This window comes from Mercurialis annua, linkage group LG1-X, assembly GCF_937616625.2.
Source record: "Mercurialis annua linkage group LG1-X, ddMerAnnu1.2, whole genome shotgun sequence".
Lineage (NCBI taxonomy): Eukaryota > Viridiplantae > Streptophyta > Magnoliopsida > Malpighiales > Euphorbiaceae > Mercurialis > Mercurialis annua.
The window spans coordinates 6,270,190-6,285,382 of record NC_065570.1 but is presented as its reverse complement, the minus strand read 5'-3'; the positions used below and the strand labels follow the sequence as shown (position 1 = coordinate 6,285,382).

At 28.1% G+C, this 15,193-nt stretch overlaps 1 protein-coding gene across 1 annotated transcript; it reads left to right on the top strand.

Annotated features, from left to right (window-relative positions):
- Positions 1 to 4,110: 4,110 nt before the first annotated feature.
- LOC126683499 (non-specific lipid-transfer protein 1-like) lies at positions 4,111 to 7,349 on the top strand. Its single transcript, XM_056104696.1, has 3 exons — positions 4,111 to 4,165; positions 5,474 to 5,726; positions 6,766 to 7,349. The coding sequence occupies exons 1-3, from the start codon at positions 4,111 to 4,113 to the stop codon at positions 6,818 to 6,820; spliced, it is 363 nt and encodes a 120-aa protein (XP_055960671.1). The 3' UTR covers positions 6,821 to 7,349.
- Positions 7,350 to 15,193: the final 7,844 nt, after the last annotated feature.

The following is a 15,193-nucleotide window of genomic DNA, read 5'->3' as shown; positions in this document are numbered from 1 at the left end:
GCTGGAATGGGGAAATCTTAGTTCAAGATGCATCAAGGCTTTATTAATTTGCTATTTTGGGCCCAACACATGTGTAAATGAATGTTTGTCTTTTTCCTTTTTTTGTAAGTACTATATATGGGGCCTTATCTTTATTTTAGGGATAGAAGATTTTGCTAGTCTTTATTCTATTTTGTACTTTTGAATCTTCTCCTAATTTTAGAAATCCCCAAGTTTTAGTCCTTACCTTCTTCAATAGAATTTCCAGATTTTCATATTTTCCTCCATTGTTGAATACTTAAAGCTTTTTCTATTGAAGATTTATTCTCATTTTATTATTGAAGTATTATCTTATTGAATGTTACTGGCTTGGGTTTCTACAAAGGTAATTAGATCTATCTCTCAATGATTTATTATTCTATTTGCTTGATGTTTGTTGTTTTAGCCATGGTTGGCTAAACCCATTTGTTTGGGGGTTGAAATGAAGTTTAGAAATGTATGATTTGGGTTAGGGTTTGGGCTTATTGTTGTTGTTCTAATTGATTTCCCTAATGCTTGTTTTAGTTTAGCTACCTAAAACATGATTCTAGGTTGGTTAACACTTTGAGAGAAGGTTAATTAATTGGATAGATCAATTAGGATCCTAATTAATGACAGCATGAGAGTGGGTTAGAAATTAGGAAACCTTAGAGTGAATTGTTAATCGCCAATTGGTTTGTTAATCGTGTTTAGTGCCACGAGAGTGGATTAGGCTTGGTTAGTTGGCTTGTTTGTGATTTTATAACTCCTTGAGGCTTGAGAGAGCGGGAGTTATGCTTTAGGAACGCTCGGTTCACTTGTTGAAGCCCTAGACCCGAACCATTGATTGCATGACCTAAGCGTAGTTTCGACCTCCAAACCCCTTTATTAATTGAGTTATCCGTAATTGTTTAAGCGCTTTAGTCTTCTAGAATTGTTGATTAATTGTTAATTGAAAGTTTTATTTTAGTTAATTGCTATTGTTAAATTGATACTTGAATTCAAATTCCAATTGTCTATTATGCTAAACGAATTGAATCGCAACTAAAGTTCATTCTCATCGATAATCACTCTTGAATTCACTCCTTGTGGGATCGATAACTCGGACTTAGGTCCACTCTATTACAAGTTGAGAATAAACCCAATTGTCTATTATGCTAAACGAATTGGCGCCAAAAACTTGTTGAGAATAAACCCAACTTGTAATAGAGTGGACCTAAGTCCGAGTTATCGATCCCACAAGGAGTGAATTCAAGAGTGATTATCGATGAGAATGAACTTTAGTTGCGATTCAATTCGTTTAGCATAATAGACAATTGGAATTTGAATTCAAGTATCAATTTAACAATAGCAATTAACTAAAATAAAACTTTCAATTAACAATTAATCAACAATTGTAGAAGACTAAAGCGCTTCAACAATTACGGATAACTCAATTAATAAAGGGGTTTGGAGGTCGAAACTACGCTTAGGTCATGCAATCAATGGTTCGGGTCTAGGGCTTTAACAAGTGAACCGAGCGTTCCTAAAGCATAACTCCCGCTCTCTCGAGCCTCAAGGAGTTATAAAATCACAAACAAGCCAACTAACCAAGCCTAATCCACTCTCGTGGCACTAAACACGATTAACAAACCAATTGGCGATTAACAATCCACTCTAAGGTTTCCTAATTTCTAACCCACTCTCATGCTGTCATTAATTAGGATCCTAATTGATCTATCCAATTAATTAACCTTCTCTCAAAGTGTTAACCAACCTAGAATCATGTTTTAGGTAGCTAAACTAAAACAAGCATTAGGGAAATCAATTAGAACAACAACAATAAGCCCAAACCCTAACCCAAATCATACATTTCTAAACTTCATTTCAACCCCCAAACAAAGGGGTTTAGCCAACCATGGCTAAAACAACAAACATCAAGCAAATAGAATAATAAATCATTGAGAGATAGATCTAATTACCTTTGTAGAAACCCAAACCAATAACATTCAATAAGATAATACTTCAATAATAAAATGAGAATAAATCTTCAATAGAAAAAGCTTTAAGTATTCAACAATGGAGGAAAATATAAAAATCTGAAAATTCTATTGAAAAAGATAAGGACTAAAATTTGGGGATTTCTAAAATTAGGAGAAGATTCAAAAGTACAAAATAGAATAAAGTCTAGAAAAATCTTCTATCCCTAAAATAAAGATAAGGCCCCATATAAAGTACTTACAAAAGAAGGAAAAAGACAAACATTCATTTACACATGTGTTGGGCCCAAAATAGCAAATTAATAAAGCCTTGATGCATCTTGAACTAAGATTTCCCCATTACAGCAAGCCCAAGCTCGAATAGAGCTCCTTGGGTTAAATGAGAAGCCCGATTCGAGCTGCCATTTTCTGCTCCAAATCTCGATCTTCAAACCTTCGTAACTCGGTGTAGAAATGTCCGATTAAGTCGATTCTTGAATCGTTGGAAAGCTCAGGACGTATACTTTAACTTTCATGAAGATCACGAGTTTATTTGAGGCTTCTAGCTAGTCCAAATTGGTCAATTAGTGCCCAGGGGTCAGCTTTTCAGATTTGCAAATGAGCTTCCGCATCGCTTTTGTCGTCTTTTCCAACTTTTACACCAAAATGCTTCCGCAATGCTGCTAAGTACCTGAAATACTAAAACACATAATAAGGCATACGAAATACCATAAAACCGTGATAAAATGTTAATAAAGCATGCGGAAACGACGCTAAAGATAGGAGTAAAAATACTCCTATCAAAGTGCACTCCAGTCGTGAGAGTGGACACTTACTGACTTTAAATAAGTGATATGTGAGAGGTTAACTTTACAATAAATACTCCAATAATAAAAAAATTGCTAAGGATGTAATAGAATTCAAATTTATAAATATATTTTGCTAAGGATGTAATAGAATTCAAATTTATAAATATATTTATAAGTATGAAAGATAAAATACAAAAATTTTAAACGTTTATGCTGTTGAATTTTTAGAAATTTAGCTGAAAGTCTTAATCTTATTGCTTTTATCTATAATCTATATCTATACTATATATAAAAGCACGGATGGGGGGGGTATGCAAATTTACTGAATAATTATTTTCATCTGTACTATACATAAAAGCACGGATGGGGGGGACAGACAAATTTACTGAATAATCATTTTCAGTCTATTACTAAATAAAGGTTTTATAGTCATTAACTAATTAATTATTTAATTAATCACTATTGTAATTAAAGTCATAATTATAATAGGTAGCTAAATTATTTCCAATTTAATTTTTAGTATGTAAAAAATAACTAAATTATCTCCAAATTAGTAGGAATACCTATTTTTTAGTTTGATTTAACTACAAAATTAAAATACTATATTTGGTCAATATATTATTATTTAAATTTCTATCTTATCATTTTTAAAGATATTATTAATAAAATTAAGTTAATTGTTTAATTATGATTATTATAAAACCAAAAGAAGAATAAATTCAGTATGAAAAAAAATTTCATAACCGAATATATTATATTTATTTTTATAAAAATTCTTAACTAATTTAATATTAATTATAAATAAAAAAATTGATTTAATTATAACAAATTTATTAACATGTACATTGACGAGTTACGTTACGAGTCACGTGCATAACACGTAATGCGAAACTAGTACATATAAAATCACGGAAAGGAAAAGAGGGGATTGTGGCACTCTTACTAAACAACCCCTATAGTGAATCTTAATTAATTTACGTTAAACACAAAAAATCAAAAACTAGGAAAGAATCGATAAAAGAATAATTACACAAATAATGTCTTTTCATATACCATAAATTAAAAAAGAAAATAAGAAGATTTTAATAAATATAAAAATTTTAAAACTAACTTATCACTTACCTTTTCAAATCAAAATAATCAATTCAAATAAAAACATTAAAAAACAATAGTTAGTTTACCAATGAGGTGTACCTCAACTAATATAAATGTTGGATAACAAACTATTAGATTGTGGGTTCAATCTCCCACAAGTGCTACCTCCTCTCCAATTATTTAAAAAAAACAATAGCTAATTTGTCAAAAAGATGGGAAAATGGCGGAAAATAAAAGTGAAAGATGAAAAAATGGCGGAAAATAAAAGTGAAACGGAAATGGGGAAGAGAAGGAAGAAGATCGCTCGTTTATTAGGTTAGGAATTTACCGACAGATTGCATCCTTCAGTAATCCGTCTGCAAATTTCTTAGTGAAACAATGCGTTTAGCACCTCGGTAAGTTAGCAACGAATTACTAAAATCTGCCGCTAAATTTAAACAGTTAGCGACGGATTTACAAATTCATCGTTAATTTGGCAAAATAAAGTTGGCGCTTCCTTCTCCGCCAATTGCCCGCCAAATTTAGCGACAAAATTTATAAAATTCGTCGCTGAACCGTCGGTAAAATCCGTCGACGAAATCAGCTTTTCTAATAGTGTAAATTATAAGTAAAAATTATTAACATCAATTAACTATAAAAATTGATAATTGGAGCAATTATATTTTTTTTTCTAACAAAAACTCTAATTAATTTAATATTAATTATAAATAAAATATATTAATATAATTATAATACATTTAATTAAAAATCCTTCCAATCCATTAAAAAGTGACATATCTCATTTTCTTATGTCTCGTATAAGAAGCCATATCATTGTATAAAATTATATTTGTGCTATTTCATATGAAAAATCCTTAATTAACTCCTTTTATCTTTCTAAGATTAATAATTACTCTATTACAATATCACCATTAACAGGGGTGAAATAAAAAAAATTCAATAATAATTAGGTTAATTGGTGAAAAAAACTAAACTTTAACGACTTCTTGCAATTTAAATCAAATTTTATAATTTTTGTAATCGTGGCTAAATTGCATTTTTTTATTACAATAATAGTACAATTGGTGGTCAAACTTGTAAAAAAAATAAATGCAAATTTGGCTACTATAGTAATAAAAAATGCTATTTGACAACAAGTCATAAAGAATTATTGATTTCTTAATTTATAAGCAGAAAGCATTTGTCTCTTTTTAAAGAGAATGAGAGAGCATATAAATTGACCGCGTCAATTTACAAGCCAACTTGCCATTTTTCAAAATGTGAAAAATATGTAAAGGTAGGCAAATGCATTAAATAAAGGGCTAAACTCATCATAAAATCCCTGAACTATTATTTTTTATTTCACTTTATTCTTGTCAATTTTTTTACATTTAAATGATTCTCTAACTATTTATTTTTTTACACTTGTGGTCCAAGTCCAACAGACCAACACTCAACTTGCCATCCCTCATAACATCCTTACGATCACACACCACTCATTTTTCTACATAAACACCCAGCCTTCACTGCAACTCTCCACACCCACTCAACCTTCATAACCATGGCAGGAGCTAAGTTGGCTAGCCTTCTCATGTTTTCTTTGGTGATCGCACCAACGGTTACCGGAACCATAAGTTGCGAGTGGTTATTCCGCGTTATTAATCCGTGCGTTGCAAGGATCCCAGCGCATCTCATTTGATTGCTGCCGATGGTTGTATAACATCATCAGTGCTTCTAAAACCACATCTGACCAACAAACTGCATGCTCATGCTTTAAAAGGCTTATGACTCTAGTTCCTCTGTTCAATGTAGACCGGGCTGAGTCTCTACCTGAGTCTTGCGGTTTTTACCTTCCTTACAAAATCAGCCCCGCCACCAAATGCGACAGGTATATTTACTTATCATCATATATTTTTTAATAATGAAAATTTCAATTGTATTATTCATTGTAAAAGAAACAGATCACACAAACGAATGTGATGAATATCTTAAAGATACTGAGAATCATAGTATCTATTTCATATTTCATTATAAAAAATTGCAATGAGAAATATTTTAAATCCTTATTTGCAAAGAAAAAAAAAAAAAATTGGCAAAATTTCACATTAAACTTTTTATATACAGCATTTTAGAACAATTCTAATTAGAATAAATTTTTATTTTATTTATTTTATTTCATTTTGTTTTAATAATTTATATTTTATAAAAAAATTGACGTTCTTTTGTATTAAAATTTTCCTTTCATAAATATTTATGGCGTACAAATGCGCGAGATTACGACTAGTTAATTGATATAGGTATGATGGAAATTGACAAGTATAAATCATGGATAAGAATCTGCAAGAATTTGATCTAGATCAAAGTATTTCTAAAAATTATATACAATAGTTTAAAATTATTTATTAAATTAAATTTTATTATAACAATAAGATAACAAAAAAGTTAGTAGTGAGTTTTGATGTTTTAAGAATTATTAACGATATTCCAATATGAGAGGTTTTAGTAATTATTCTTAAAAAATATCCTAAAGATAAAATAATTTCATATATTTGTATTTATGACTATTTTAATTAATTTATTTAAAAAAATGGGCAACTTGATCTGTCAATTTTACAAATTTTGACAGTTATATTCAAATTCTAATTCAATTAAATACTTGGAAATCCTCTTTTTTAACTGGACTACTCAAATAAATTCATGTAAACAATCTATGCTAAAGCATATATAATTTGAATATTTTTATCTCAATTTAAAAAATTAACAGAAAAATTATTTAAGTTTTGTCAAAATGGCGAAAATTATGAATATATGAAATTATTTTTTACTATAAAACTGACCAGTAAAACTAATACAACACGTTAAAACTTAAATAATGTGTAAAATTTGTAATTGAGTTGTTTAATATTATGCTATATCTTGCATTGCAGCGTAAGTGAAAGGAAAATGTATAACGACAACTTATTGGCACTGCGAGCAGAGTAAAAGTGAGTGGTTGCAGCTAATAATATACTACTACATCTTTTAATTATGGTTCGATGCCTCAAAAATATTAAATGCTTTTGGATGAGATCAATTTTAATTAAATTTTTCAAAAATACAATTTTTAGCCAACTTTTAATAATTGCATTTTTATTTTAGTCAATCACTTTAAAAAAAATATCAAAAGGTTTTGATTTGTTTCAATTAATATTATTTTATCAACTATATTCAAAATTTTAGAAAGTATTTTTTTAAATGAAACAAAAAATTAGTTAGAATTAAAAATATTATAAAAAAATTGGTATTTAAAAAAACAAATAAATAATTGATTAAAATTAAAATATACTTATTAAAAATTGGTTAAAATTAATATTTTTAAAATGTTTAATTAAAAGTGGCGACATCAAAAAGATTTAGTACGTTTAAGATATTAAATGTATAATTAATGTTGAAAAAGGTTGCCTCGTAGCGAGTTTTTTTCTTTCTTGTTGAGGTTTTTTCTTCTTGTTCTATATTGTTGTCATTTGTGTGATTTCTGCTTTTTTTATTACTCGTGTTATGGTTGGTTTTTACATTTCTTTGTTTTTTCTTTTTTGCTAAAGATAGAGTACAACTCTTGTTAGTTACAGAAGTAGGATCGAACCCATGACCTTTTGATGTACTTGGAGGCGCGTTAACCATCTATATTAGCCCCACACTGGCCATTTCTTTGTTACTTTGGTGATTGTTATTTCTTTTTTTATTAGTCTTTTTCTATTATTCTACCTTGTAATTATAATTATTTCTAGATAAAAAAAAATATTCCCTCCATTGCATTTGAAAAGGAACATATCTATTTTGCACATAAATTAAAAAGACAATTTTTTTTTTCTTGTTTTATCCCCCATTAATAATAGTTTTATAGTTTGTGTAAAAAGTATTAGCTATTAATTATTAAAAAGGAAAAAAAGGATATAAGAGAGAATTTCTTGTAAATTGACACAAAAATTATAATTTGACCTTGAGACAATAAAAATTGAGATATGTCTCTTTTAATACGAGACATATGGAGTATATATTATCTTTATAATATCTTAAGTAAATGCAAACTCACTCAGTTTTGTCTGACCCCCCAACTGTGATTTCTTTCAGGGGTATAGTATTGGATGTGATAGAGTTCTATCCTTGTTCCAGAAGTCTGTGAGTATAGAAAAAAGGGATAGATCGGTATCATTGCAGTAGTCAAGTCCTAAGATTTATATATAGTTTGTCAAACGGTTGTATATGTTTTACTTTGGCTCTGATATGTATGAAAGGTTTTAAACTACACTTTTAAACTGTTTGTATATATATGAGAAATAGGGTATTGCTTGATATGAGATATCACTTTGTAAGATCCTGATTTTTAAAGATCGTTTTGTATCGGTTTTTAGAAAGTGGTTTGATATTTGGAAACTATAATTGTATCATTTAAAGAAGTTTTCTAAAAACATTTTATGATCGATTAGATCGCGAAAAATTTATAGTGTTTTCTAGGCTTGCTGCGGATTTTGCTGTTACCGCTCCCATCCTCTAGCGCTGTCGAGATCCTCGATTTTGGGTCGTGCCAGATTTCTTGTTTCGTTCGAAACAAGTTTGTATTCAATGAAACATAAGAAGATTTTTTATGTTTTGTTCAAATAATTCATGTTTCGAACGGAACATAAAAGATCTCAAGGCTATAAGTTGGCTCCTCTTCTCGTTCTTCGTCACTTTTCTTCATTTCTTAAATTCAAACCCCAATCCCCTCAACTCGCCATTTCATCTTCTTTTTCCGAGCATTTTCTTCCACATTTGAGCTAATATATGGTTTGATTGGGTAACTCTTTTATTTAACCCAACAAGATCAAGTTGTGGTTGGTTTGTACATGTTAAAGTTGGGTTAGTTAAAATTCTATAATTGAAGTTGTGAAGCTTTTTGAATGATTTCTTCCAATTCTTCTTCTAATTCTTGTTTAGTGGCTTTGAGATTTTGTTGGTAAAAATCTGCAAGCATCGAATGCCAACTTGTAATATAGACTATGAAGTCTATAATCGTTTCCACATAAGAAGTTACTAACTAAATACACCTAATTAAAATACTCAATTTGAACAGTCAAAAGGATATTTGATTGAAGTAATTAAGCTAAATGATTGAATAAAGCTATTATGATTAAAATAAACTAAAATTGTAATTAAAATGAAGTTTAAACAATAATGGGAAAGATCAGGGATTATTAATCATCATTATGCCATTAATTTCATGGGTTAAATATATATTTATTAATTTATCACATGATTAAAATAAGTTAATTTTAAATCTATAATCAGTTTACTAAGAGTTCATTTTAGATGAGTTTACATTGAGTTGTTATTAAATTTATGTTGAGTTAATATTAAATTAATTTTTAAAATTATAATAAATTAAAAAGAATCTAATTCGGATTGACATTTAGTTTACATTAAGTTTACATTGAGTTGACATTAGGTTTAAATTGCATTTACATTTAGTCGACATTAGGTTGCTACTGAATTTACATTAAATTTACGCAAACCACCATGAAAAATTTTGAAAATTTATATTAAATATGCTTTTAGTTTATTTTTTATGGTATAAAATTTTTAAAAAATTATTTTACTAACATATTAAATAATAAGTTAAAATAATAATAATTTACTAAAAGATTTACTTCAGATTGACATTTAGTTTACATTCAGTTTACATTGAGTAGACATTAAATTTATATTGAGTTGACATTAAGTCGACGTTGAGTTGACATTGAGTCGACGTTGAGTTGACAATAAATTTACATAAATCACCGCGAAAAATCTTAGATAATTTATTTTCAATCTACTATTAGTTTATTTTTGATGGTATTAATTTTTTTTTAAAATAATTTTACTAACATAATAAAAAATAAGTTAATTTTTTAAATTATAATAATTTCTTAAAAAATTTATTTCATATTGACATTTATTTTATATTAAGTTTATATTGAGTTGACATTAAGTTTACATTGAGTTGACATTGAGTCAAAGTTGAGTTGACATTGAGGCGACGTTGAGTGGATATTGAATTTACGCAAATCACTAGAAAAAAAATCTTAAATAAGTTACTTTCAATCTACTATTAGTTTATTATTAATTTTATAAATTACAAAAATAATAATTTTACTATAATAATAAAAAAATCATTTTAATTTTATAATAATTTACCAAAATATATATTTTGAATTGGCATTCAGTTAACATTAAATTTATATTAAATTGACATTCAATTTATGTTACTTTAGATTACTTTAAATTTACATGACATTGAGTTTACATTAAATTTACATTAAGTTTATATTCACTTCACTATAAGTCTACTTCAAATTTTTACTTTCGGTTTATTTTAACAAAATCTCAGATAGCTTACATTCAAATTACTATTAGTTTATTTGTCAATTTATAAATTATTTTTAATAAAATAAATAAATTAATTTAATTAGAGTAAGTTAATTTTAAAACTATAATTAGCTTATTATTAGTTTATTTTGAGTTTTACTTTGAGTTAACATTAAGTTGATGTGTTTTTACTATATTAATTTTAAAAAGACCACCACAAAAAGATTTAGATAATTTATTTTTAGCTTAAATGCACGAAAAATCACCAACTTTCACGTGTTTTTGGGTAGTTAATATGAACTTTTAATTTTGGCATACAAATACTGATAATTTTGCTATAATGACACCATCACCGTTTTGGGTGTAAAACAACGCTATTTTGGACATAAACGACACCGTTTTGGATATAAAATGGCATAGTTTTGAATAAAAAAACACAAACGTGATATATAATCGCAAAATTGAAAATTTCATGCTAAATTAAGCCTTTATTTTTAATTTCTTAATAGTTTATATATCACTTTATATATTGATTCTCAATAATATAAATTTTTAATTAATTAATTTAATAAGATTAATAAGTTAATTTAAATTTATAATCACTTTAATAAAAAGTTATTTTAATTTTTTTACATAAAATATATTATAGGAGAAAAAAATTATTGAGTGTAATAAAAACACAATAGGTAAAATACATCATAAATATAAAATATAAAGGGAAATAATAAAAAGGGTAGGTATAGAAACTTGTTTTAAAAAAAGTATACTTGTTCATGGGCCGGACAAGTGCCGAATTTAGGTGCGTCCGACGGGCTTTTTAATTCTTTTACAAGTGCAAGCCGACCCGAGCCTTCTCTCGGACTTTATATTTAGGCAAAAGGCTCACTTTAACCCCTAAGGTGAGATCGAAAGAATTAATAAGACCCTAAAGTCGAAGGTTGCTCACTTTGCCCCCTAACGTTATCCAAACTAGCTCAGATTGCACCATCGTTAGTTTGTTCCGTCAAACGGATGACGTGGCTTTTAGAGAAAAATTTCAAAAACATCCTTAATGTTTAAAATATTTACGTATTTTACATTTATGATTTTTTTAAACTATTTTCACCCTCTTTTTCATTTAAATATACATAATTAAATAATATTTAAAATTAAACCATTTATTGAAATAATCAAAAATTAAACGCTTCGAAACATAATTAAACGCTTCGAAATTCAATAAAACCAATCAAAATTCAATTTAAACCTAATTATAATTCACCCACCAACCGAATACCACATTTGTAACTTTTGACGAAAAATATACCGACCAAAAATCAAATAAAAAAATGATATTTTATATTTTTTTTAATTAAAAAAACCGACCCACTCAAATAAGTGGGTCTGCTCATCTGAGCAGACACACCGTGGTGGGTCTGCGTGGTGGTTTTCCGAAATTTAAAAAAATAATTGTTTTTGATATTTAGACGTTTTTTGGCGACGGATTGGTGGTCGTGCTTCCGATTAAAATAAATTTATATTCGTAAGGAATAAATTATTATTTATTTAATTTTTGAATGGATTTTCCGGCGATCGGTTTGTTTAATTAGATTTCGACGTGTTTAATTGAGTTTTGATTATTTAATAAACATTTTATTTTAAAATGTTATTTAATTATTGATATTTAATGAAAAAGAAGGTGCTAATGGTTAAAAAAAGTTATAAATATAAAATTTGATAAATATTTTAAACATTAAGAATGTTTTTGAATTTTTTCCATACATGCCACGTCATCATTTAACTGAAAAACAAACGGTGTTAAGTTTTTGGTGTGATCTGAGCCAGTTTGGACAACGTCAGGGGGCAAAGTGAGCAACCTCCGACCTTAGGGTCTTATTAATTCTTTCGCTCTGACCTCAAGGGCTAAAATGAGCCTTTTGCCTTATATTTACTATCCAAACCCGACCCTAACACTATATTTTTGCAGGTTTGGATCGGATTTGGGCGAGCTTATATATAAATTTTTTAAAAATAAAAATCCGAGCCCGCATATAAAATAATGAATTTTTTACGGACTTGGACCGGACTTGATATGAAAAATCATTGTCCAAATCCAGCCCTAAGCGCCGAGCTTGGACAGGTCTGGGCGGGTATACAACCCCATGAACAGGTCTAGAAAAAGAAAAATTTCTGATTAATTTTTTTTTCTGAGTCATTAATATAAATTTAATTTTTTAATTTTTTGGGAATTTTATGACATTTTCTCAAAATACAAGATTTAAATCTATTTAATCCAAAAAAATTAAAATAGACTTATTTAATTTTCAAATATTAATCAGAAAACGCATTGACCATTTATTTCATTATACTAGTATAACCTTGAGTTGACTTTCCATAATAAATATAATCAACAACCCCTAATATTAATCCTCAACTGTCTGAAAATCTGAAAGACGACTTTTATAGAAGTGGGATCATGTAATTAAATTGAAAGATCATTCACTAGTAGCAATTTGCCTATATTTATTAGTGATGTGTCAATCAGAGCGACTGAACAGCATTATTTGGCTTTGTTATTTTTGTTTTATAGGAGCTGAGCTGCCTGGTCATTTTTTATATAGGACGAGTCCGAGTCTAATTTCAAAGACATACCTTTCTCTTAATAAAATTTGACCGAATTATCAATCTATTCAACCAATTTATTAAGAGTAAACTATGATGAGACCCCGGAGATATACAAAAGCTTAACAATTTTAAAGGAAAATCCAAATTTTTACAGATGACAATTTTAATTAAAAAATGTAAAAAAGTTAAACTTTATAGATAATTTTTTTGTTCCATTTAAAAAGAGACAGGTAACTTTCGATTATTATTGTTTTTTATTTTGTTCCTATTAATAATGGTTTTATAATTTTTGTATAAAATAATAATCATTAATTTGAGAAAAAGATAAAAAGATAAAAAAAACAAAATTCATATAAATTGATACTTAAATCAAGATATATTTTTTTAGATGGAACATGTAAAAATGAGATCTATCTCTTAAATTTGTATTTTAATTTTGATCAATTATTTATTATTTTTATATAAAATCACCACCTTTACACGAATTTTCAAAAATAACTCGACTTTTAAAACTTGTCAATTCAAGGTACCACATTTCGTTTCTTTTTAAACAACATCGGTAATTTTTATTTTGATTCCTTCATCTATCAAGATTGTTTCCATGTTCCAATTTTTGATGATCATGGCTACCACCAAGGCATCATTATGTGGACTTTTAATATGTCCAAAGTCTTCCGTGTTAAAATTTATTGCTGGTAATGGTGATTTTATTATATTAGGTTCCTCCTTCCTTCGTTTCTTCTTGTGGTGATAATTACTCAATGTCATATTGATTGTTCTTTCTGCTGGTTACAGAATCGTGTCTAAGTTATTTGCTCTTGTCGTTTGTTTGTTTTTAGGGGTTGGTCCAGTCAGAATTCATCTTTCAATGATAATTTGTTTAGTTCGTAGAGAGCTCCTTCAAATGAAGTTTTTGTAAGCTTTTCCACAGACGGCGCTAATTTATGGAGTCCTATCAACAAGTTAACCTGCAAAATATAGGTTAAACTGTTGATTGGACGGTGGTTGTCCGATGAGCACTTTGAAGCTTAACTCAGTATTAAGTTTAAGAGAGTTTAGAGTAAATGTAATAATGTGTGTTTAGGCATATACCTCAGATACTTTATATAGTAGTAATGAGGGAATACCTAATAGAATTCAAATAGGAGAAAAATTCCTATTTAAGGATATGAGTTTGAATAGAAATATAACTTTTAAATAGGATTATGCTTCCAAATAACAATATAGTTCTGAATAAAAATATATTCCTTAGTATTTCCTAAATGATCATAATCTTTTAAAATGTCCTAAATCACTGGTATTATAATCGTATTAGGTTTCCAGATCTTGGAATAACATCCCTATCAGATCCTAACACTTCTCATAATATCTCTGTTTAATGAATCATGTGCGATTCGGTCATCTCTTCTTTGGCGAAACCATATATGCACGAGTCTAAATGGGCAACTCTTATAGGACTCGACCTTATAAGTACGAGTTATTAGGGTTCATCCATAAATTGATCTTGTCTTCAGCTTGTTAGTTTTTGGCGAGTCATAGGAGTTCGCTTCGGCAGGCAAATCCTAGTGGACTCGCCCTTATTGTACAAACTGTGGAATCAGATTTTCATTACTAATCTAACACACACTTTGCACATTAATAAAATACTTTTTAATTTAATATTATTTTATTTTAAAATATACATATGTATAGTTTATAATATTTTTTTACGAGAGTAGATTATAATTTAAATATATTATAAATTAAAAAATGAGTAATCTAATCGCCGATCGTTTGAATAATTTATTTTAATACAAACAATTAACTAATGTTTTTTTCTAGTCAAAATTATTTCCTTAGAATACAACAGTTTACATATGATTATTTTAAGTTTGAACCTTGATATAACATTAAAATTTGTGGGAAAATAGACATATATAATTTTGGTTTTTTAATAAAAGGGGGAATGAGACTCGAACATCAGATTTCATACAAAGATGTATGTGGACCACTATACTACAATAGCATTGACAATAAACGACTTAAATAGCAATTTGACCCCTCAACTTGTAAGTAATGAGCAATTGACACATAAATTAACTATGTGGGCACATCAATACATAAACTTAGCAACTAAGGGCAATTTGTTCCATTTTAAAAAATTAACTTACAACTTAGTGGACAAATTATCAATTGAGGAGACAATTAGCTTACAAATTGAAATGTAAATTGTCAAAATAGGGTAAATTACCCATAATCACCAAGTTCATGTACTGATTTGCCTATAAAGTTAATTATGTATTAATTGTCCATTGCTTACAAGTTGAGGGGGCATATTGCTCTTTAAGTCGACAATAAACATATATAATTAATCATATATTATTTGAAAATAATTCAATATGGTTTAATTTT